Below are 24,278 nucleotides of genomic sequence, written 5' to 3'. Positions count from 1 at the left end.
TTGTAGATGACACCATGGCGTGTGGCGTCTCCCCCATGTCAGTGTGGCGTGCGTCGTGCGTCCTTGTGTGTCACGAAAAAAGAAACATAGAAACAAGCTCAGTGACTCCTGTGTTGTATGTGAACATCGTCGCATACTGATTCTGTCATCCATCACATTCATTTAAAAGACTTTTTGTTTTAGTTAAAGAAAGAACGAAAAAAAGATGAAAGCAGCACAGGAGAAGGCAGGGTAAGCATTTGGGGTAGGGATTGGGCCTCCATAAGTCACTTTGTTCTGAAGAAACCTGGTGTCTTCAGATTTTACCAACAGTGCCAGCTGACCACGTGCACACATCTGAGGAAAGCTCAGTTGCTTATCACATATTGTTACCTACCCCTCCCTTTTGCCAATCCTGTAAAAATTTGGGCTTATGAATGCCAAGAGAATATTAAAACTAGAGGTGGAAATCATCCTGTGTGCTCTGTGGTAGTGACGTTTATGTTGGGAGATTCTCAATAAATCTTGGCTTTTTGCTATGATCCAATGTTGTTTCTGCTGTGAAATTTTGTACATACACATCCCAGAGTAAGCTGAATTTGATATTACTCTGTGGAAGTTGGTACTTGGGACGTACTTGATTGTAACACACTCCATACTCGGATAATATAATTGATGGAGAGCAGGATGCTCCATTGTGAGTTGAGTTTTAAAATATCAAAGCTTAGTGAACGATGTCTGGTAGTCATTGTCAACACATACACCAAAGCAGTGATACATGCTTCACCAGTGTGTAAACATAACATGAAGAGAAAAGATTTAGAAAACATATGCTTCTCTTCTTTGAGCACATACAGGCGGCTTTCTAATTTGTTTTCTTTTGTCGGTTATCACTGTTTGCTGTGTTTTGTTATCAGTTTGGATTTTTTTTTCGAAGTTAATGTTGTTTAAATGTGTGGAAAGGTACAAATCAAAATATTAACGTTGTGAAATTTATCCTCCATGGGGATATTAGGGATTCTTTTTCTCTTAACCTTGGGCAACATGTTGACAGACACAGAGTGCAGTTTTGTGTTTTAAGTGCATATGCAGCATTTTGGCGATGGTGTGTTGTATAAAATAGTATTGTTTTTCATTTTCATTGTATATTGGTTCCTTTTTGCCCCAGTACAATTCAGTCACTCCAAAGAATGGTTTCGTTGCATTAAAAAAAGATTGCTAAGATTCATGTTGTTGAGGGCTGACTTTTAATTCTACTTCAGAAGATAGATTTCAAGTAAATATATATGCTTATTTTCATATCTGAATTTATAGCTGGTTAGCACAGGTGTGCACTAACTACAATTTTAAGGACATTTGGTAGCTTATTTAGTTATTTTATTTGTATGTAGTAATTTTGTTTTTGTTGTACAACAGCTGAGGTCTGACTTCCAAGGCCAATCTGTATGGGTTTTTTGGTTTTTTTTCCTAGCTTAACCATTGATACTCCTTTCAACACCATAAAATTCTTTTCTTACTTTTTTAAAAATTTTAGTAGTGAATTTTGAGTAGTTTTGAGTTTTGTTGATTATTAGTACACAAAGAGCTCTTTCTATATCACACACACTGTTTTATTGGATCATTTTTTTAAAAAAGTTTAGCTGTACAGATTGTCAAACTTGTTTTTATGTTAAACTGCGAAGTGTTGCTGTAGTTTAGATTACCTCCATCTTATTCACATTTACAATGGCAACAAATCACAAAATAAGACAGGCCAAAACATTTTTTAGCTGAAAAATATTTTGTGAACTCTTCATAGCTCAGCCACAAACATGGACTGTTTAAAAACCACTTTGGCTTAGTAAGCAAGCAAAAAATAAAGAATTGTCAAGGGTTCATATACATTTAGACACTGACAACAACTCAGCACAGCTCACCATTCATTACTAATCCGAAATAAGTAATTGTATATGTTTGTTTACATATATATCACCTTTGATGGGACATGGTAAGTGGACAGACTTCTTTTTTTCCCCATTCCTCGGTCATGGGTCCTATTTTAGTTGCTTTTCTTTTGACAGCATGTTGACATGGCACAAATGGTGTTTGTACGTAACACCTTTGTGGAAAGAATGTCAGTTGGTTCCTTTTGCTCAGCTTTTCTAAGGAAGAAGAGTGTCTGAAGCCTCAGCTTTGACAATCAACTGGAGAACTAGGTGAACTCTTGAGCAAATCTGATTTTCTGCCATGGGACAAGTCTAGTCACTTATGCCTTCCCCTAGGCATTAGCATGGAGTGTCTGCTTTGTGTAGGGGACCAAATCATGTTTTTGTGTCTTGTCCTGCAGTGAAATTCATATCATTAGTGCATGCTGTCTTATTCACACCATTAGCAGCAGTTTTAAACTTGGTTATATTTTCATCTAAAAGTGAACGAGCGTTGAGAGAAAGCTTTTTCTAAAGGTGATACGCAAATCTTTTTATATGAAGAGGGGATAAAGAAATCCCCACATCACAACTTTATACTTGAAAATGACTGTTTTATGGTTCAGAGCTCTGTGTACCACATGTCAGTGCTTCATGTCTGTTGCAGTGACACATTGTTCTGTCTCAGCTATAATGTGAAAATTGTATGCATTGTGAAGAAATCATACATAAAAAGAGCAGTGTTCCAACCCCATACTGTCAGTTCTTGTATGTTGTGTCATTGTTTGCAAAAGTGCTGTTGTAAAATTTTTATTAAGTAGGAAATCAGTATTGAATTTTAGGCAGATACCAACATAGATCTGTTATGTATATTGTCCATGTGAAACATGTAAAGGAGAAAAATTTAATGTATCAGGTTGTGGCTAACATGCCATAGTTTGTCAGTCTAAACTCAGGACTATGTGTTCACAGTGTATGCCTCCTGTTGTTTGGTCTTCATTGGGATACAAGATGAACTTTCTTGTTTTCTGGTATATTGAAAGCAGAGGCTCTGACATGATCATTAGTTTCAGTGTTGCTGCAAAAAATGTATTTTGGGTGTTATGGTATCTACAGTATTGTTGACCATGTCTTTAAGCTTTTGTACATAACTGGGTACTGATAGCCCAGTCTTGTTTGCTGATTCTTATGCTGAGTGCTTGGTATAACTCTGATGCTTCTGTCAGCTCTAAGCATGGCATTAATGAAAGTAGCAGGCTATCTCTGGATGAGACTGCATATTATGAAAGGTACTTTTTCAAAACCTGTGGGTTGCTCAGTAAATTTCAAATAAAAAAATTATACATATCATATTTTGCATTATGACCATCAGCAGTATGTACCTGTACCCTGGAAACAAGCTGTGAGTTTAATTTTTTCACATGCATAGCATTTAGAGGCATGCTACATTTGTGTGTCCTGTGAATGCTGTGTTGAAAAGGTACATAGGATTTTCTTATTTGCAGTAATCAAAGAAAGTTGAGTAGCCAGTGGGAATGTTTGTTGGCATTATGGGTGTGGGCGGTCATCAGTTACCAGCGAATGCTGTGCTGCTGAGCAAGATGGTGTTTGCCTATTACCAAGAGCTACAGGGTTACCTGGTCGTTTGCTTTTAAAAATTAACCATCTTCTGTCTTACTTGCATAGCACTTTCACTGTTTGCAGAAAGGAAACAAAGTGAGGGTTTTTTTGTGGTGATATGGGGGCAAAAGGCCTTTGCTATGCAGTGCGCCAGCTGTTAATGCCCGTCACAGAGCTACAGGGTTATCTGACCACTACATCTACCATTTGACAATGAAAACTCATTTCAGTCCTTTTAAAAACTATGCTTTTGTTCACTAAAGAATCTAATCCATATTTTTTGTTTTTGCCTTCAAAGAAACTGTTAAATTTTTTTCTTTAAAGAAAAAAGCCTTTTCTCACATTCGGTTGTTCTCATTTTCATTGTTCTCTTTTAGTTGTCAATCCCAAGTCCACTGGCGTGGCTTATGTATTAGTGTTTTTGTTTTATTCATGGTTTTTGCTATGTGGAAATTTTGAAAAAAGAAAAAAAGTATTAAATAAAAAATGAAAATTGACATATGTTGATATTGTGCTGAAATCTGTACAGGTGGTTTACATATTTTCAGTAAACCTGCACTTTTGAACCTTTTCTTCTCTCTTTCTTTGGGAAAACCTTTTTGGGGGTTCGCTACCTTATTTTCCACGATCCTTTAAGGATTTGGGTATCAACTCCCGACAGCTGAATTAACTGGTAGAAGTATGTGGCATTATGCGGGTATCAAACCTGCATGCCTCCAAGTTTTGGACGCCAGTAGCAGAAGCCTAAAACTAGTCGATTATTCACTTCTCAGGGACATTGTGTTTTACGCTATGCCATTAACAAAGGCTATATCACGGCAACAAGGTAATCTTACCTTAAAATGTTAAGGGACAAATCCTTCAAGCTATATAACCACAAAATCTTAATAAAAACCAACATAAGAAGCAAGAATAATGTAAAAGGAGTAAAGTGTAAAAGGGGGTGTTACAACCCAAAATGCCACGAACAAATCAAAACCAAAAACTATCAGGACATTAAAAAACTTAAATCTTATGGTAGAGAGCCCTATCCTTATAAAAGCAAAAATACCTGCCGATGGGACCTAGTTAAACAAGGGAAACAAAGAGTCTGCTGTATATTTTTAAAAAAAAGCAAACTGCTGGTGGATATCCTGCAATTCAGGACAAGAAATTAAACTATGTACCATGCTAAAATATTCTTGATACCAAGGACAAATTGATGAAAGTTCTTGTAAGAGGTGCAATTGCATGGCATAGGTGTGTCCTATGCTTAGTGGTGTTGCCACAGGGACAGAACATAGCCCAAAAAAAAAGATTTACAGTCTGATGACACCAGTGAGTGTAATTTACCAGAAGACTGGCATGCAGCTTTGGTCTGCTCAAACATTGCCTGGAATACCAGCATGGCCAGAAGTCAGTGATGGAGTGGTGATGGTTTTTTGGTGCTAATGGCATACTGTGGTCCAAAAACGGCATAGTAAGCAGGGTTTCCAGGCTGGGATTTCAAGCGACAGACGTAGGAAAGCATAATTTTCAGATGACGGAGAGAAAGTAGTGGCTCACCAGCTTCTGCGTACAAACTTTGTACAGGAGTGGTGCGGAAGGCATCCAAACAGATGCGTATGCCTTGGTGGTGAAATAGTATCCACGATTTTGAGGTAGGACTCTCGAGCAGACCCACAGATGATGGAACCATAGTCTAGCTTGGAGAAGACCAGGCCACGATAGAGACCTTGTCCAGCCTAGCCATTGCCGCTGTTTCTGATGCAGATATCCATCATGGCGCTGCCATCTTTAGAGAGGGTGGCTCCCAAGTACTTAAAACTTTACCTATTTAAGCTATACACTCTATTCGTATAGATATCTAATTTGCCGTTCCCAATGACCATTGTTTTTGTCAGTGCTGATCTCCATTCCATATGCGTTCAAACTGTCCAAAAAAAATTTCTTCAGTGTTCTGTTAGTGCCTTCTACTAGATCAATATCATCTGCATTGCGTAGACTGTAAATAGGTTTTACACCGATGGAAGTGTAATGCTGTGCCTTCCGAATGAGGTTTGTTAAATCATCAGAGCATTCTCAGTATACACCACGGTGACCAAAGCAGAAACTCGGGGCGCAGCTGTTAGCTTTGCCGAGACTTACGAATGTAAACAGATGTTTGGAAATAGCACTGTTGTCATGACTTGTCACAATCACTAGAGAAAAAAAAAACATGCAGAAGAAACTTTTTTTTACACGCTTTTTGGGTCAAGTCTCTCCCTTAAATCAAATAACTGTAACCCCCGTTTTATAAAGAAAGGAAATATGAACTTCCACGGAGCCAAAAGTTTCATACAGTCGCACAACACTGCTAAACATACCAATGGAAGTTTTCTCTACACGTCTCAGCCGGAGCTGGAAGACATTTTGAACTCACATGGGGTGTCGCTGCCATCGAAGCTCAACTCTCAACTTCGACAAGGGCTTAAGAAAACACAAGGACGCCGTCGTTGGGAACTCGATGTCCTTAGAATTCACATTTCACATATATTCCAAATAAAAAAAACGCCAACTCTAGGGGTGGACTGCTGTTTGGCACACACACACACAAACAGGTAGGGTGGACGACCTAACATTTATACCACGGACGTATAGGTGGATGGCTGTATGCCGAGACCAACGCTCTGCCTCTTGCTGCGAGTCTCGGCGAGCAATCATCAGACTTCTGCGGCGTGATTGTCTTACGTGACTGTTTTTGTTTGGCCATATGTTCGGTCATGTGAACATGACAATCTTCGAAGTCTTAGTCAAAAACTAAATGCATGTACACGGAAGAGGAGGAGAGTAAGAGGTGAATAAGTGAGCAAACAATATAATTATTACCTTTCTTATGCATGAATGAGAGCCGCTCGCCATTCGTCTTGCTCTTTCGATATACCTGCCCGCGGAAGCGAATAAAAACCTACACCGAAACATTTGACATTTGCACAGTGGCATCCTTCATGCAACAGTATAAACCACGTCCTGGGTGTTTATTTTTGGTTGTTACTCTCGCAGACTCTGATGACATAGCCATTGCCGTCGTTCGCTAAACCGAAAGCTGTTTTGTCAGTAGCCTCGTTCTAGGAGTTAATTGAAAAAATCGTCAGCGAGCCATCCAAGGTTAGAGATTCATGTTTATACTGTACCGACTCTGGCTATCAGTTCGTAGCAGACGAAGCTCACACCTCTAACATAGCTATGTCGCTTGTACGACTAACGATCGATTCGACCACCAAGTACAGAAGTTACTATTTAGTGTAATGACACATTCGTTACTCCTATTTACAAACAAAACGAAATGAAACATCGGCGTTGGATGAAGCCTTTGCAATTTGGCACCTGCTGCCAAAGGACAGGTGTGAACATCGGCTAGAGCAGAGTGGGACAGCCAGACCTACTGAGAGAGAAATAGTTCCTCCCCCCACCTCGTGAATAAAGGTTTTCAAGAGGAAAACCCCATGTTTTAAATAAAGGCATAAAGCGTTAAAAGTGAGATCACTGACTTATATTGACTTGGATCCAGTCTAAGTCTTTCTCTCTGTTTCTCCCACGAAATAAGTGAATTTCGTCCTCAGTTGACGCACACAAGACCTACGCTCATCAACCTAGGACGAAATTCACTTACTTTGTGGCCGAATTATCGCAAAGGTGATGAATTGATTGAATTGACTATGGGCTTTAGTCTTGGTCCTATCGACTGGTCTTCTTTTAGGTTTTGCTTAGAAAACAGTTCCATATCTTGCATCTGCAGGTGTCTCGCTGGGAATTAAGAGCGGGCCAAGATCGGGTGTATATATATATTTGGGGGCCGGTCGATTCGATCATTTGCGCCCGGTAGTGTAGTGATTACAACACTCGCTTGTCACCACTGCAATGAGAAACTCAGATCTGTCTCGGGACACAATGTGACACCTGTCACCAGGGCTGTGTGTCGGAGGTTTTCTCCGGGTACTCCGGTTCCCATCCCCTCCCCTAGCCTCCCTCAAGGTGGAAGCACTTTCCTGCTAAACCAATCAGCCATCGATCATTTACGAATTCGACCACACCCCATATAGTCGATTATATGACAGACTTAGGTCGATCATATCATGGGCGTGTATAGGTGGATTGCTGTCTGTCTGCCAAGACCAAAGCTTAGCCTCTTGCGAAGTGATCCACGGTTAGTCTCGGCGAGCCGTAACAAAGAATGTGACTAAACCGGAAGCTGTCAAAATCAAATCAAATCAAATCAGACTTTATTGTCTATCGAGGAGACCCAAGACAGAAATTTTTCTTCGCTCACAAGGGCAGGCATACATACTCATACAGACATTTAATACACACAGTTAGGAGTCTTGTATCATGCCTCGTTTATGTAGTTAATATGAAATGTGAATAAACCGGAAGCTATGTCGTCTAATGCCTCGTTTTAACAGTAAACTGGAAAAAAATCGTCTGCCAGCAATCCAGGGATATGAGTTCGTGATACAATTGTTCTCAAAGTGTGGTCCGTGGACCACTTGTGGGCCGCACGCATAAGTTAGGTGGTCAGTGGCTGACAGTCCTCATATGTCAGCAAAGTGAATTAGTCCAGTATTAATTTCACACGAGTTTTAATTTTATTGATGCTCGTTCGCATAAACCCCTCGCTTACCAGCTAAGTCGATCTTTATATCACAGCGCGAGCGTTGTCATTTAACCGTGTCATCCGTTACCCTTAGTAACGCAGTGCACTTCCTTATTTTTAATTTTGTGTGAACTTTGAGAAGCATGTAATTTTATGAAAACTTACTACTGTCACAAAAGTGCATTTAGTTTTGAATTGTAATGAAACAAATGCGGCAATTTAAATTTGAAATTCACATTACAGTGATGTTACGCCTTGGTGATCCGCCATAATTTTTGCTTTAGTGAAGCGGTCCGCGGTCGGAAATACTTTCAGAACCACTGATCTATGCGATAACCCGGTCGCGAAACGTGTGGACTTTAATGGACACGTGTCTTTGGTTGATGTATGTCGCGCGTGCATATTACACAGTTTTGGAAAAATCACACATTATACAGCCGTGTTTATTTTAATAGGCTGTATAAGAAGCTAGTTAAACATACCCAAGGCAAATCCTTCGCTCACTCAGTTCGCCGCCATTTTTTCCCAGAAACCTTCAGACGTTACTTGGAGTAGCGCCCCTTGAATAACTGCGCTTATGCTGTTGGACAAGTTTGAAAGAAAAAAAAACCAACCAACCCGCGACATATCATTATTTTTAAGAAGTGATTTAACGAATGAGGTAATGCATGTCATGGGTCATTTATTTTTGTAGTTCAAAAGCGCACGAATGGAAGCCTAACGACCAAGATAGTCGTACTTGAAAAAGTCCTGGACTGTGTTTGATTTAGCACTCCATTAGACTACATGAAATTATGTCGTTTCAACCAGCTTCTCGAATTTTCATAAATTCTTATCGAAGGCCCCTTCTTTACGGAGACAGTTTATTAGACGAGGAGTACTGGCCATTGTCGTGGAGGCTGGGTTTGGTTAGCTCCCGACTGAATGATCCATCAGAGGTAGGTGGTTCTTTCGCCCCTTTGTGATCCCTCTTGTACCTTGAAGTCTAAGCTTACACATACATAGTGTGCTGTTAGATATTCAGAAGGTCCTTTGCGTCATTTGAATGTGCACAGTGCACCAAACCGAAGAATAAGAGTTTAATGCCCATAGCGCATCAGCATGATAGATCTATAATTGTGTACATTACCTATAGATTCTGATAGTATGAACTCTGGCAGTGTTTAGGAGCGCCAAACATGATTAACGCCATATGATTAACGCGAAGCGAGTCAAGTCAGCTAAAGTACCACATTGCCAGTTACCGACCACTTTTACACGACCTTGGTCTCCCGAGCTTTGTATCTCTCACTCAGATCGGTGTTCGCCGGCTAGAATTTGTTTGTTTATTTATTTTGTTTTTTCCAGAGCCAAGGGGAAGACAACAGTAACGACTTCATCCTTACCGTGAATACCCAGCATTTCAGACCCGATGAGGTCAACATAAAGATCAAAGACAAGTGGATTGTAATCCATGCTAAGCATGAAGAGCGCCAAGATGAGCATGGCTTTATCGCGCGCGAGTTCACACGACGGATTGCTTTGCCTGACGTATGTCATATTTGCCGTTTATAATGGCTGTTTCTGCTGGTTCTATCATTGTCAAAAAGTATTCAGTACAATCACTTATGCAGTTTTGCGAAGTGCAGCTGCAAGTGACAGACATGATGTTTTTGTAGTGTCATACATTTATCTTTTCACAGTTGTAATATTTAAAAATAAAGTATTAATTTTATTAAAAAATAACACAAATGTGGGACATTGGAAGTTGAATTTTACCTTGGGTATTTCACAACAAATTGAGGAGAATATTGAGCGAGTGGATGATATGGTAATAGTTTTTAGGTGGGATGTACAAACTGGGGTAACGGTGAGCTATTTGGAGAACTTATTTGGACATGGTTATTATACTGTGCAGGATGTCGATCAATTCACCATAACCTCATCCATGAGTCCCGATGGCGTGCTTATTATGAAGGCACCCAGGAAACCACCACCCAGACCCACAGAGGTTGTGATTCCCATCATCCACGAATGATCGCAATATCTTTGGTAATGTAAAGGAATATAGTTTCACATTTTTTTAAACCAGATCTCTGTAAAAAGCCTCGCATTTACAAGATAACGCGAGAAAAGTGCTCCATTCTGTTTTGTGATCGTTCCATCTCAATTTCGATTTAGTTCATAGAATGGGTTGCAATGCAGCTATGTGCAGATTCAACCTGGCAGTTACATTTTTTCCTGAGTGGAAAGAGCAGAGATTGCTTGTTAGTTGTTTGTGGGTAACAGCTTAGTGTGCTCAACTTTGGAGCAGACGGTTGACGATTCAAACATCGAAAAAGAAAAATCCAACCAAACAAACCAGTAGTAAAATCAGCAGGAGAGGGCTGGATTTGACCTTTAACAGGCGCCTTAAATTCGGTGACCCACAGTTGGCTGTCGTGCTGCCACTTTTGTCATTGTGCTATAGAATCTCTTTACAATGGTATTACCGATATTTATAGACCGGTGCCTGTAATATTCAGTGGATATCGGTTGGAAAGGAGTGAGCTGGCCTTAGCCACTAAACATCGTACATTCGCTTTTCATGGTAGTTCATTATATGTAACTGATATACTTTGAATAAAGTTTGGAAAATTTTTGCTTGTTACCTTAAAAAAAATGTGTGCGCGCGCTCATGTGCATCATCATTATCAGTAGTAGCAAACTGTCCTTTGAAAAAGCGTGGGAACCTGTGCGTGGTATGAAGACCGCTGATCTAGGATAACGGTCATTAAAGATGCGAGGCAGCATATTGGAATAAATGTTTCTAATCTAGTGAATATTAATAAGGTAACGATTATACCCACCACAGTATTTATCTGCGCTTGTTGAGAAGTGCTCCGCTTTCTTATCGCGTCTAGTGCAAGCACGCAACAAAAAGGAACACTGCAATTTGATGATATGCTTTAAGAAATATTTCTCAAAACATCGCATTTCGTTCATTTATTTGTGAGGCTAGATGAGAAATTGGATTAACAATGTATTAATGTTATATACTAGTGAAGGTCACCGTTTGCGCTGAATAGCCTCGAACCCACTGGGGAGTTCACGAAGCAAGATTCAAGATTCTTTATTCATCTGTCACCCTCTACGTGAATCGTCCCAGCTGTCTCTCCCCACCTTTCTTTTGCATACACGAACTGTGTTGTTATAGCATGTCCTTTTCGTCTGATCTTGTCTCCTTGCAATTGGTCAGATGATAGACGTTCTTGGATGAATCTACAACCACTTCCCTGCGAATAGTGAACATTTTATCATTACAGTTTTTAATATCAAGATAACGTGTCTTGAATTTGGTTAAAGTGAGCAACACTAGTACGCATGCACAGCAGCCACCCACCGATACAACGCACGCGCGAGCACACACACTCACCTGCCAAAGACGACGGCATCGTCAACACTCTCCGGCAGACTTCGGTTCAGTGTTTCTGGCAATATCAGCAGAAGGAGACCAGCAACGATGGAAGGAAGGCCAAAAATAAGCAACGGGATGGCCGTGCCAGCGTTCCCACCAATAATTGTCGACTGCAGAGAAATGGCGAGGTTACGACAATGAAAGTAGTAGTTCAATAAAACTTCACGTTTGTTTTTATTGTAGACATTGACTTTCTGAATTGTTTGCACTCAATATTTTGGATTTTAAATTAACTTAAAATCATATCTAAAAGCTAGGGCTCTTGGTGGCCCTCCTGTTTGTACTCTGGATTCGTGACTTAGGAGGAGCCCTTTGTCATGCAATTTTTCTTCATTTCCAATCGGCATTCCTTCTCTGACACGGATTCGAAATTGTATCCTCAGATCCATGCTGCCAGCGTTTCAACAACCATACTGAGGAGACTGAAAGTGAATGAGGTGTTTGATGGTTTCGATGACATCAGCCGACAATAAAATTTGGAGACCCCCTCGCACCGCTCAAAAGCTGTGTTTTAGGTGCAATTATAAGAAAACATTTGTTTTGAAGCCCGAAATTTTTGAATAAAAACTCTTACGCCTATCTTGCTATTTGACTTACCTTTCCCTGAAAGTTTGATTTGGTACGCACTTTTATTTAATCCACATTTTTTTTAAAATCTATATTAACGAAGGCTCATTTTTGTATGATGTGTAGGTTGACGCATAAACAAATGTAGATGTTACGGATGTTTACCACCTACAATGCAAACTCACAGTCGCACTCACCAAGTTCGCTATGTAAGGAGAGATCAGAGCTCCGATCCTCGCGCAGCTGGAGCTGAACCCCATGCCAGAGCTGCGGACAACGGTGGGGAAAAGCTCGGAAGAGTAGACCCAGATGGTAGCAAAAGCGCCTCCTATACCCAGCTTACCGATCATAGCAAGAGCAGTAGTTACCCACTGGTGAGCTGTAACAGCATGACCGGTTATTTTAAAGTTTATTTCATGCCATAATATATATTAAAGCAATACAAATAGCAGTAACAAAGTTAACACAAAAATAAAACTAAAGTCCAGTAGTAAGTGGACAGACGTTTGAAGCTACTACTTCACATCACAGTGCAAGCAGGACTACTCACATGGCGGAGCGTAGAGAACGGGGAAGATGGTCAGAGTGCAGGCCAGGCCGGCTACCATCATCAGGCCGCAGTTGAGGGGACGTCGGCCCAGGCGGTCCAGCAGGCCGAGACACAGCACATAGGAGACCAGCTCCATCAGCCCCGAGAGGAGGAAGTTGATGTACACACTGCCCCCTAAGCTCCCCACGTTCAGCCCCAGGCCGTAGAAGGCCAGGCTGACAACGAACCTAGCCACGAGGTAGACTCTAGTTAGCGGTGTCAAAAGGGAACGAAGTAAGAAAAACAAAAAGGAGTATGTGAAACCGAATATGGTCCCCCAAATTAATTCGATACATCTGTGTTCAAACATGATGTCAGGATTGGTCACAGTTCTCGAAAACAAATGAGATGTATTCACCATGGTAATGGAAAATGCTCTTACGCTAATCTGTATCAATGTGTAACCCACTAGTTCTTTAAAAATATAAATGTCTGACGAGGGGTGAAGTCCAATCAGTAGCTAATTAAGATTCAATTTGACTACGAACATGTATTAGTGGACTGCTGGCAGACGATTTTTTTTCCAGTTAACTACTAAAACGAGGCAGGTGTGTACAAAGCTTCCGGTTTAGTCCCGGCTCGCCGAGACCTCGCAAGAGGCTAAGCGTTGGTGTCGGCAGACAGACAGCAGTCCACCTGTACACATCCGTGATTTGACATACACACCAAGGTGAAGCTAAACTTTAAGCTGACGACTTGAATAATACCTCATTCAAAGCGAAAACATATTAACTTATCTCGGAGCTGTTAAACACGGAGACTTCTTACCAGTTAAAGAAAATGATGGTACACCTCAGGAGGAGGACAGGATGTCTGAAAATGGCCAATACAGATACGTGCTCTTGAATCTCCAGACTCGCAGAGTCCAGCACATTAGCCGGAAGTAATACCTTGTTGACCTTTGCTGCTTTTCGAATAATCTCTTCCGCTTCCTGAACGCGACCTTTACTTAACAGCCAGCGTGGCGACTCTGGAATCACCCTTGCAGCAACAGAATTAAGCATACTGATGTCAGACACTTTGTCAATATTTTACAGATTTAAAATGTGAATGACTGAAAATTATGCAGCTTTCTAGGTTTTGCTTTTTGTTGTTGTTTTTTACTTTAAAATCATAGATGCCAGCATCAGGTAAATATTAGTAAAATAGAGTTAGTGTTAATAGCTAACATTATAAATAACATCTACGAGGTCAGTAAAGCATGATAGAAATGGTTGAGGCATACATAAAACACATACACACACAGAGAGATATCATAAAGCACAAACGCACAATAAAAAAAATCATCAGAAGGAAAGAGGCCTCCAAAAACTAATCGGGAATGAGAATTTTTCCTTGAGAACTAGCACATAAGTCAAAAGCATTGTACTTATGCTATAAGTTTGATATGCACCAGGAACTGGCTCACAGACCATGCGTATGACAAAAAGGCAAAGGGAAATATGGAAGTAGCTAGTTGCAGATGCTGCCAATCCCGCAGGAAGTAGGCAAGGAGTGCCAGAAGAATCATGCCGAAGGACCAGAAAATTTCGATGACGTAGCCTGTCCACACTCGCTTGGAAGGTCCAACGAACTCGATGCCTGCAAGGAAAGCACCAACAGTGTGTTCTCGGTGGAACTGTCTTAAAAGTTTTTCTTCTAGAATTCTAGCAAGCTTTTTTTTTACTTCGTACATTCAAGCATGATTTCTGTGTTTCGAAATGATGAAAGATAAATGGTGGCGTGTTTCTGCGGTCAACTCAAGTGGACAGAAAGACAGGCATGGAACCAGAATGACAGACAACCATCACATATTTTAACAGCTAGCGTCTGTTATTGTTTGTTTTTTAAAAGTACCAAGCAAGAGGCTGCTGTGACAAATATTAGAAGGTCCTGTTGAGTATGTTTACAAATCACTGTATGTTTCTGATTGATCGTTAAGCTGGAGCTGACTAATCGTAACCAAAGTGCTAACCTTTCATTTGTGATCTTGGGGAAAAGACTATACTGTCAACTACTGGAAAATAGCTTGGAACTCGAGCGAAAAGTAATCGATTTACACGCAAATATATATATCCCTTTTAACTTACCAATCACAAAAGCATTAGCGAACACTCCGACATTGGCGGCGCCGTTGATAAACATGAAGAAGCACAGCAAGGGGAAGAACGTTGACCACGTGGTTGCAAGAGAAGCCAGTGCGTGGACAACTAGTGACATCAGAAATACTTTCTTCCGCCCAAATCTTGTATGAACAAGAAAAAATATCTATAGAACCAGATTATTAACCACATTGTTACTGTCCATCATGTCAATAATTGAACAACAGAAGTAAAAATCAAGTAATGAAAGGTAATCCGCCGCTACTTTCGTCTGTAGAATCACCTGCCTCCCGTTTATTAGAAAGAAACAGAGGACAAAGTTCTGATGACACGGGAGGAGAAATGTGGACAGACCAAGGGGCTGTGAATACTGACATGTCGGATGAAGGCTGGCAGGTTAGTGTTCCCAGGAAGGCTCCCAACATGGTGATCATCTGAGCATGTGACTTACTGTACTGCTTTTCGCAAACTAGATCCATCTGAAACAGTTCTGCTCCTCGTTTATTAGACTGCAGGTTCAATCCACCAAAAAACAAGGACAACATAAACAACCTTCCAGCCAATGAGAACTGAGGACCGCGACCAAGACATTAGCATCTCCAAGGCGCAGAAGGTTTGTGTTAGGATGTTTACTAACGGACGATTACTGGCGATTTAGTGTTATTTAGTATTACCGCAATTAAACGATTTTCAAAAACGAAATGATGGTATATTACTGGTGTGAAGGACAACTTGGGTAACTGAGAACACTGCCCATCTCCTTCAAAATATTATAAAGTGCACTAACTGATTGTTTTAGAGAGGTTTGTTTACTGTTTTACAATGTGGTTAACATCGTGAAAAGTACTGTTGCTTCATCAATTTTGTCAATTTTTATCAGTCATCATCGTATATTTTTTTAACCTTCGAATAAAGTTCACAATTAGCTGCTATTCATTCGATAAAATCAAATACAAATTTTACAACTTATAAATAATACACTTCATGAAAACTGGAAAAGGAAAATGCATCTAAAGTAGTTAAACTAACACATTAAAATAATTGTTCCACAACGACACTAGCGCGGGAAGCATGGGGTTTGTGGAAAAGAAGACAAGGGAAGAAGAAAATCTGGAGAAAGAGAAAGTGACCACTAAATCAGCAAAGTATAGCAGAGAAACCTAAAGCGGTTACCTGGGTGACGATGGTCGAAGTGAAAACAGATTTGTCGTAGACATAACGTGAGCAGGGAACCGCTTCCATGTCCGAGTTGTTTGACCTTTTGACCTGACTGCCTTGACCCGTCCAGCCGACGAGGCCCACGTTTGTGGTGTCGTTCAAGATGTTGGGAGATTCGATGACATTGCAGGAGTCACCTGGAGGAATGCTGATGTTGACGAGGGCCTTATGTTGGGGAGTTTGAATGGCGAAAGTGTCATTGTCAAGTCCAGGAACAGCACACCTACATGTATTCAACATATTCAAATATATTTAAAAAGTATACACTTGGCATTCCAGAGTGCTGGATCGTAATAGAGATTTGAAAGTTTTAGGTTTTGTCTATCTGGGTTTAACTGTAGTCATTAATGTAAGATCTGTCAATTCGACGATTCTTAATTGGGGGAATTATAAGACCCAATGCCTCGTTCTGGAGTTTCTCGAATCTAAGCTTACTTTAAAAAAACCAACAAACAAACAGATTACTCAGTGTTATGAAAATCTCTCCCTGTAAGAACGATCTATCATCTGATTGGCTAAACGGAAAAGAAAAAAAAAAAAGAAAATTAGCAATATCACATGGAACTTGACAACCCAAGCAAAAGTAGTTACAGTGACTGTGCGTGTGTGTGAGAGAGTGATATTGTACACAAAGATAGATAGGAATGTGTGTGAACATGTATGTATACATTCTGAATATCTCAATACCAAAATAAAGAAATAGGATTATTACAAAAGCTATGAATACATTTTAAAATTAAATAGAAGACATCTGGTAAAAAGCAGAAAGGGGAATTTTGAACTAGCGTTGAAATTTACTTTTATTTATGCTGTGTACAATGGGAGCACACATATGTCTCTTCGATAAGATCCCTACACTTGGAATTACACATGATATCGGCGAGAATGGATTGAGATCCTCAAATCGTGGAATCAAAAACTGCCTGAAAGCATCCGTCATGTCTTGTTTTAGGGTTAATATTGCCACTGGTGACATCTGAATGTCTTCTTATGCTTTCTAGTAAGAGTTGTTAGACATTAGGGAGACCCTTGACTCAAGGTTTGAGAACACAGAGAGAGAGAGAGTGAAAAGGGAATGTGTCACCTGTGCGGGGGGATGGCCATACTGAAGACAGTCACCAGAAGCTGCATGCAGCACGTGATGGCAGGCAGACACAGCAAGAAGTAGATGCGCTTCTGATACGGTCCGAACTCGCCCAGGAGCGAGATCACCTCATCAAATTTCATGGCAGGAAGCTAAGCTTGTGCTGAAACAGAACGTGAGGATCTCAACAACAACAGCAACAACAACAACAACAAACAACAACAACAAATAACACCCCCACACACAAGACGTGTCTATCACTAGTACACACACAGACCACACTACAGTTCTCTATAACCTACCATGGAGGCTCCTTGTCTCGTATGAAACAAGCATCCGGCTATGAATGAGTTCACTGCAGTCGAGGTTACTCGTCACGCGCCACCTGCTGCGTAAAACATTCATCTTTCCCCCAAGCAGTAAAAAGAAAAAGAAAGAAAGAACGCAGAAGGAGGCTGGGCTCCCTTAACAGGCGCGGGCTCTGTAAACAAGCCTCTTCCACTTTTCTACTCTTTAATCTCTTCTCTCGCGAGGAAAAGATGAAAAATATATATCATATGATCTGTATGTATGGAAACATGTATCTGCGTGCACACGTGTATATATGGACTACGTATCACACTCAGTACAACTACATTAACATATCTGTAGATGTAATATAGACAAGTATATAAGTATAGACAGATATATTTCCCAAGCGAAGAAAGAGCAGAAGCATGTTAACGTTCACAGTGTTCATTTTAACAATTACAGAGGATAAGAGCAAAGCCTGCACACAACAACAATGAAGATCCAGAAGGAAGGCCAGCAACAGAACTGTGCACAAGAAAGAGTGAGACAGTATAATTTCTTACTTGTTCACCTTCCAAGTACGTGCACAGCCGCAGTCAGTTTGTTTCTAGCTGGATGCAGCTTCACCACCGACGGTAGGACAACGACCCAGTGCCCGTGTTTCAGAAATGTCGGGACACGGAGACCAAGCACAGAGACGCGGACAGACTAGAGACTACCATATGTCGAGCACACCGCTGTTATCTCTAGTCTAGTTCTCTACTCGTGTGTCGTCTGTCAACGATGACAGACCACATTCTGAAAACAATGTCCGCAGACTAATAAAGTGCTGTGAACAATGGAGTTGTGATAGTGAACATGTGTACTGTCGCGCAATGGATATTGTCTACATGACTCCAGCACTCAGCGAACTTCATTAACAGTCAGATGCTTGGTTACAACACGCATGCGCATCCCGCAAAATCAATAGAGTAAACGTAGGTATGAAAACAAATGTAATTAAGGAAGAAATGTTAAATGAATCATACATATACAGCAGAAGTTCTAGTGAACGTTCGATACTTTCATTATGTATAATTGGATTCTGACTCTCCTGTTTTACAGAGGGTGAGGTGGCGTGCTCATCTAACGGTAAAATGTACTCATTTGAAGAACTCGGTAGTTTCTGACAGAGTAGTGTCAACGGGACTGTGGGTTATCTATCACACACTGCACGTTTTGATGGAGAGAACACAAAGATAAAGAGAGATGCGCACGCGCGAGTGCGCTCCCCCACCACACACACACACACAAACAAACACACACTCAAACATTGTTGCTGACAAATCTGTGCATGTTCGTGCATAAAGGTTCGTTTTATGCCTTCCCTAAAAGTGTGTGTGTCTGTGTGATCCGGTATGAAGGTCATAAAGTCTACCTTGATATTGTATTAAAACGATTTCAAGCCTGACTTTGGTGCGAGAGGACAACAACGAGTTGAAAAAGGAAGAGGTGAAAAATGCACTAGTAGGAAAGTTAATAGACATTATGACTGTCTTGAATAGTCTATTGCGCGCGCACATAAGCACGCGCACAAACCCTCGCACACAAAGAGAGAGAGGATTGTCCTTCGTAAAGTTTAACGCAAACTTTTATTTATATTTATTTTTAAATAATAATATTTTTTACATGCTTTTATTTAAATTACTATGTATGTCTGCGAATTTTGTAACTGATATTCAACTACTTCCTATCATCCTACAGGTCTGAAATTTTCACGTTGATCATTTTACGGTGACAATGCAATATTAAATCATTTCCAGTCCACGATCAGTAACACTTTGTACGAGAACTTATAGGCAAAATTAAATCTTATTCAAAAGTTTCAAGCAGAGTATTTATTTGTAGTGTTTTTATTTCTAATACACATGAGAGCTGAATACATATATTATCATGAATACAAATTTCAAGAACACAAGTTAAGAGAAACAGAAGGAGTATTTACACCTGAATATGATAAATATGAGCACAAGAGGATATGTTTATTAGCTCGCTCCAGTTTAGGGAATTTCTGAATACCGCAGTCAGCAATACAGTTGAAACAGTTGTAGCTCGTAGAGCCAGTGGTGGCCAACTTATCGCAGGATACGTTCACCATTTGCTATGGGTCTGTCTAGTGTTGGTGACTAGGGAACTTCCGGCACCCTACCCCTAGATGTCGCTGAGTACTGGGGAAATCATGGAGCGACAAGTTGTCTTGGATGCGAACTCTGGGGGTTCATCAGGCCACTGCTGGCCGCCAGACGAGAGAAGAACGAGAGCGGGTTGGCCATGAGTCGTGCTGGGGTGTCCATCTCTACCACGCTGCCTTTGTCGAGCACAATAACTCTGTTCACACACACACAGTTATTTCTATCATGTGTAATATTTCTCACTCTATGATGAACTGCAATTGCACTCAAACTCAAACTTTTTACCCTGACAATTTATGGGTTACTTTTACCCCTGACACTTAAGTATTCTGTTATTTTAGCGACTGTTTGCACAACACAGAAACAAAGTCATCGACTGATAATGTCATCTTGTTCCAGAGTGAAGCAGAATAAATGAGCGGTTCTGTGTGAAACATCGCTTGCTAATCTCACCTGTTGCAGTTCAATATTGTGCTAAGCCGGTGAGCCACCACCAGGACAGTGCGTTTGGCGCATGCGTGGATGAGAGTCTGATCGATGACCGCGGCAGTCTTGGCGTCCACGGAGGACGTCGCCTCGTCCAGTACCACGATCTTTGCTGGACGCAGCAGCAAGCGGGCCAAGCACAGGAGCTGCTTCTGACCAGTACTGCAGCAAAAATAACACTCGACAATACTAGGTCTGCAAGCACGGAAGTTGTTGTTGTTGTTGTTTTTTGATTTTTTTTTTTTGTTTTTTTTTTTTTGTAAGAACTTTTTCAAGACCATGATAATTTAGTCACACTAGCAATCCAGGCATAAAATAAAATAAAATAAAATAAAATAAAATACATTAAAATAAAATAAAATAATGCCATCTGGAGGAACTGCTAGCTCCTTTGTGACTTTGACAACTGGAAAGCCTACTATTTTCTCGATGTACGGATTGTAACATTTGTTTATTGTGACATAGTTGAAATTCAATTCATTTCAAGTAATAGCTTAAGGGCAATTTTTGGGGTGTTGAGGCCGATCGAGCTGTTTGTGAGCACCTTCTTTTCCTAACGGATAGAGCCGTCATTGTTTAGTTGATGGTTTATAAACCACGTAGGCAACACTCGTTCTCGTTAACCTCTCATTCTCCATTTCTTCACAGATGAGGTATAGACGTTTATCCGCTTTTAGATGAGAATGTTTCATTACCTGAAAATACTACCATCGGACTGGCACTGAGTATCCAGACCTTTAGGCAGTGACCTGATGTGCTTGGCTAGTCGCACTTTGCGCAGTGCCTCCCACATTTGCTCGTCGTTGATTTGACCTGTAGGGTCGAGGTTCAGTCTGATGGAACCTTCCAGCACGAAAGGTTCCTGCCAACAAAGGTCAAAAAGCAAAAATTGTCGATATCTGCAAAGGCGCCTCGCGTTCATAGTTCGTAACAAGTAAGGTTATAGCCTCACCTGAGGAAGGACTGCTACTCGACTGCGAAGTACGTGGATGGGGACTGTACACACATCCAGACCGTCGATCACAACAGCGCCACCTGTGGGCGTGAGCAGACCAATCAGAACGCTCCATAGAGATGTCTTCCCTGCTCCAGTTCGTCCTACCAGACCAACCTGCAACCAATGAGCTTTGATCTATTTTGTTTCCTTTTTTCTTTTTTTTTTTCATGGTTTTTCGCGTAAGGATGTAACCCGCATTCCCTCCTATAGCAACAAACATAAGTAAAGTTCTTTCTACACCTCATGAAGGGGTAGTCTCAGCACAAGTTACCAGCCTAGTTCTCGTAAAGCGATGCTGACTTAGTATTTAGAATGTCCTGCCAATGTATTGAAGTCATGTTTAAAAAGCTGTGAACTTTGCATGTTTTGCTATCATGAAGTGCTTTAGTTCTTTGGCTTCAAAAACTGAAGAGGTAGGTGTCTCCCTGTTTATATTGCAGGTAGGTGTCTCTCTGTTTATGTTGCAGGTAGGTGTCTCTCTGTTTATGTTGCAAGTAGGTGTCTCTCTGTTTATGTTGCATTCTGACTTTTATGACATTACTAGCGGTGAGGTGACTGAGTGGTAGGTCAACAAGCACGCGCATGATCTACCCAGCAGTTTTAGCTCAGTGTAGTAAAGGTGTTGCCTTTTCCCCGGGCTGGATGGTGAAGTTGAGGCCCCTGAGCACTGGAGGCGAGAGAGGAGAGTGGCTAGCAGTGACATTCAGATACTGTATCCGCCCGAGCAGTGGCCAGCATGGCGCAGGCTGCAGCGTGCAGTGGCTGTTGGCCTGAGGAGAAACGAGCCACACTGGACAATGTAACAATGAATGCATGCACATGGTCACAAACAACACACACACACACACATAGAAATCCCAAGTCAAAATGATATTAAGTTCAAGATCACAAAAGCATGGTGACATTCGTCATCGTCTTCATCATAGTCATCATCTTCATCGTTATCCTCGTCGTCGTCACCACCACCTGTGCCCAAAGAACTAGCTACTCTAGAAGAGCATAACACTTTTATATCTACATATGTAGTAGTACTTCTGACGCCAGTCGACTGTATTCATCGATGCGTTCAATGGATGCAGCGTCTGTTTCCAGGTCACCAGTCATGCGCACTAACCAGTTGAGATTTTCCGTAACCTGCCATAGTAATTAGGGCTTCAGTAAAATGCAGTAAACACAGTAAACAACGATTATTATAAATATATACTAAGCGAAAATAGACCTACAATAGAAAGAGAATGCTGCCATAGAATTCTGTCAGTTTATGGCTATAATTTGCTAAATAATTTGCTATAATTTGCCTACCTATTGAACTCACATCTAAAGCGTAGGAGATGGTCAGTCCAACGACCCCGCTGGTCAGTGTTCGTCTGAACACAACACTCAGGGAACTGGCAACCCCGACAATCGTGACACCCAGCGCCACCATCCGGACTCCAAGCCACCTACCAAGCATGATAGTTGTATGGAGATGGTGTCAACATGTACAGCTTACTTTGTTGACAGCAAAAGAAAACAAATCAGGATGAGATGAGTCGACACTCATGAGTCAATCGTTCAACAACATGAGAGTAGGATTGGTATTCTAAATAGTTTTTCTTTTTCTAAATGTATGCTCACACGTCAGACTCATAAACACACTGTGTGAAAACTAGTTTTATTTTATAACAGAAATCATCAAAGACTCGGCAGCATGAGATGGAAAGAACATTCTGCTGGTGGTCAACAACGAGTTCTGTCATTGATGCTCATTGTCGGTTATATCGGGAATAGTGAGCTGTAAGCAAAGACTGATTCAACGGTTTGTCCCTTTAGTAAGATTAATTTTTCCCCCCAATCCTCCCAGAAATACCGTTACCTGCTGGCCGTGTTGCGGCGAACGCCAGCTTGAGATTGGAGTCCAGAAGTCCAGCGGCTTGCTGCAGAGCGTGTCTCACCGCTGAAGCACCCGCCGACCTCAGGACGACTGCTCCGCTCGCTACATCCGTGAGATGGGCGAACACTGGAGATCGAGTCTTGGCCTCCAGACGACGTAGCTGCCGTGACGTAGTCACGTAGTATCTCTGAAACAACCGTTAGTTCGCTGTTAGCTGTTGGAACCATGGAACTTACGACCTCGCTTTCATCAGACAGTGGCCATCCCTTAACCGGGGATTCATCCTGTCCTTGTTATTAGTAATCAACTCATCAACGCAGAGATCATCCAGTCTTTGTCATTAGCTGGTACATCATCTATTCCCTCCCTAAGGAAATGGTCACATAGTCTTTACTTCTAGTGAGTAGTCTATCACCATATCATATCTATCATCAGGTAGTAGCTCAGATTGTCCTGCAGCATTTATTCAATCCTGAGTGGGCATCTATCTGTCCTCCTACTCACCTTATCACATCATCTCTCGAGCTCTCACTGCAGAAGTAGTACCTGCGGCGGGCAGAGACAGGAGGAAGTACGGAATTGCCACGACGATGACCGAGGTGCTAACACTGAAATACTGTCCAGCGAGACCTCCAGCGACAGCCAGATGTCCGTGTCCACCACCTCCAGGTCGCGCGACATCCGGTTGAGCATGCGCGCTGGCGGGTTCTGGTGGAAGAAAGTGATGGGCGCGTGCGAGCTTCGTAAGTTAGAGACTGGATCACGTGATCGTCCGGCGAAAAGCCACAAAGGTACCCCGTCAAGCAACTGTGCGGGAAGGTGAATGAAAACTGAGCTCATCTATGACGAGATGATCATTTGCCCTCGCTTCATAATTCGCCAAAGGTTTCAACTTTCTTTATATTCAAAACTCGTCAAGCAAATCAACACACAGCTCTGCGTCACTCACATGTGCGCCACGATGCACAACACCCAGTACGCGCATTTCGCTAGCTCCTGGCTTCCGAAGGACCTCAGATTGGTTTTCAGCTTGCTTGTTTCCGCCACTGACTAGCCAGACATGCCTACAGAGGCTGTGGTCAGATTAAGTTGATCATGTCAACAGAAACATGTCGCCAACTCATGCACTCGCAGTAGATTCGCCGGCCCTGAATAACCAACAAGTGCGCGCAAGTAAGTAACACAGCAAATTCAACCTCTGTCTGAAGCCTAGTACTTCGAGAATTTACCACTTCCATTATTCGTAATAATATTTCATTATCTGTATATTATTACTTAGCAAGTTTTACTTTAAACAAATAACAGGCAAGCGTCTAAAACATAACAGTAGTCAAATGACTCGATGGACGTACCTCCACCTCTACACGCTC

General features: G+C 41.4%; 4 protein-coding genes across 24 annotated transcripts in view; 2 read left to right on the top strand and 2 right to left on the bottom strand.

The window, feature by feature from the left end:
• The window catches only part of LOC112567359 (CUGBP Elav-like family member 2), a 113,801-nt gene extending 109,801 nt beyond the window's left edge, over positions 1 to 4,000 (top strand). For all 16 annotated transcript variants that reach the window (XM_025244055.1, XM_025244053.1, XM_025244045.1 and 13 more), the window contains one exon: positions 7 to 4,000. The gene's annotated coding sequence lies outside the window, so the exon portion shown is untranslated. The remainder of the gene's footprint in view (positions 1 to 6) is intronic.
• A 3,884-nt stretch (positions 4,001 to 7,884) lies between these two features.
• Positions 7,885 to 12,130, top strand: LOC112566850 (alpha-crystallin B chain-like). Of its 4 annotated transcripts, none has more exons than XM_025243246.1 (4): positions 7,886 to 8,776; positions 8,957 to 9,053; positions 9,463 to 9,645; positions 10,013 to 10,732. In XM_025243246.1, exons 1-4 carry the CDS (start codon positions 8,772 to 8,774, stop codon positions 10,130 to 10,132), a joined length of 405 nt encoding a protein of 134 aa, XP_025099031.1. In that variant the 5' UTR covers positions 7,886 to 8,771; the 3' UTR covers positions 10,133 to 10,732. The 4 variants fall into 4 exon arrangements, 3 of the variants coding, with proteins under 3 accessions (XP_025099030.1, XP_025099031.1, XP_025099032.1); XM_025243247.1 differs by having other exon boundaries at positions 7,887 to 8,776; positions 8,978 to 9,053; XR_003099708.1 differs by adding an exon at positions 11,935 to 12,130 and having other exon boundaries at positions 7,889 to 9,053; positions 10,013 to 10,146.
• On the bottom strand, positions 11,029 to 18,165 carry LOC112566847 (organic cation transporter protein-like). 3 transcript variants are annotated; one of them, XM_025243241.1, is made up of 11 exons: positions 17,945 to 18,165; positions 17,091 to 17,253; positions 15,962 to 16,229; positions 15,164 to 15,267; positions 14,777 to 14,931; positions 14,120 to 14,288; positions 13,476 to 13,688; positions 12,669 to 12,895; positions 12,316 to 12,497; positions 11,510 to 11,661; positions 11,029 to 11,369 (listed from the first exon to the last, which is right to left on the bottom strand). In XM_025243241.1, exons 2-11 carry the CDS (start codon positions 17,231 to 17,233, stop codon positions 11,285 to 11,287), a joined length of 1,698 nt encoding a protein of 565 aa, XP_025099026.1. In that variant the 5' UTR covers positions 17,234 to 17,253; positions 17,945 to 18,165; the 3' UTR covers positions 11,029 to 11,284. The 3 variants fall into 3 exon arrangements, with proteins under 3 accessions (XP_025099026.1, XP_025099027.1, XP_025099028.1); XM_025243242.1 differs by having other exon boundaries at positions 17,953 to 18,165; XM_025243243.1 differs by lacking the exon at positions 17,945 to 18,165 and adding an exon at positions 17,393 to 17,503.
• A 923-nt stretch (positions 18,166 to 19,088) lies between these two features.
• Positions 19,089 to 23,167, bottom strand: LOC112566848 (canalicular multispecific organic anion transporter 1-like). The gene is made up of 8 exons (XM_025243244.1): positions 22,891 to 23,167; positions 22,351 to 22,477; positions 22,068 to 22,169; positions 21,662 to 21,805; positions 20,991 to 21,149; positions 20,734 to 20,900; positions 20,006 to 20,200; positions 19,089 to 19,748 (listed from the first exon to the last, which is right to left on the bottom strand). The coding sequence occupies exons 1-8, from the start codon at positions 23,133 to 23,135 to the stop codon at positions 19,598 to 19,600; spliced, it is 1,290 nt and encodes a 429-aa protein (XP_025099029.1). The 5' UTR covers positions 23,136 to 23,167; the 3' UTR covers positions 19,089 to 19,597.
• Positions 23,168 to 24,278: the final 1,111 nt, after the last annotated feature.

Source organism: Pomacea canaliculata, linkage group LG6, assembly GCF_003073045.1.
Source record: "Pomacea canaliculata isolate SZHN2017 linkage group LG6, ASM307304v1, whole genome shotgun sequence".
Taxonomy (NCBI): Eukaryota; Metazoa; Mollusca; class Gastropoda; order Architaenioglossa; family Ampullariidae; genus Pomacea; species Pomacea canaliculata.
This window is presented reverse-complemented; position numbering and strand designations above follow the sequence as displayed.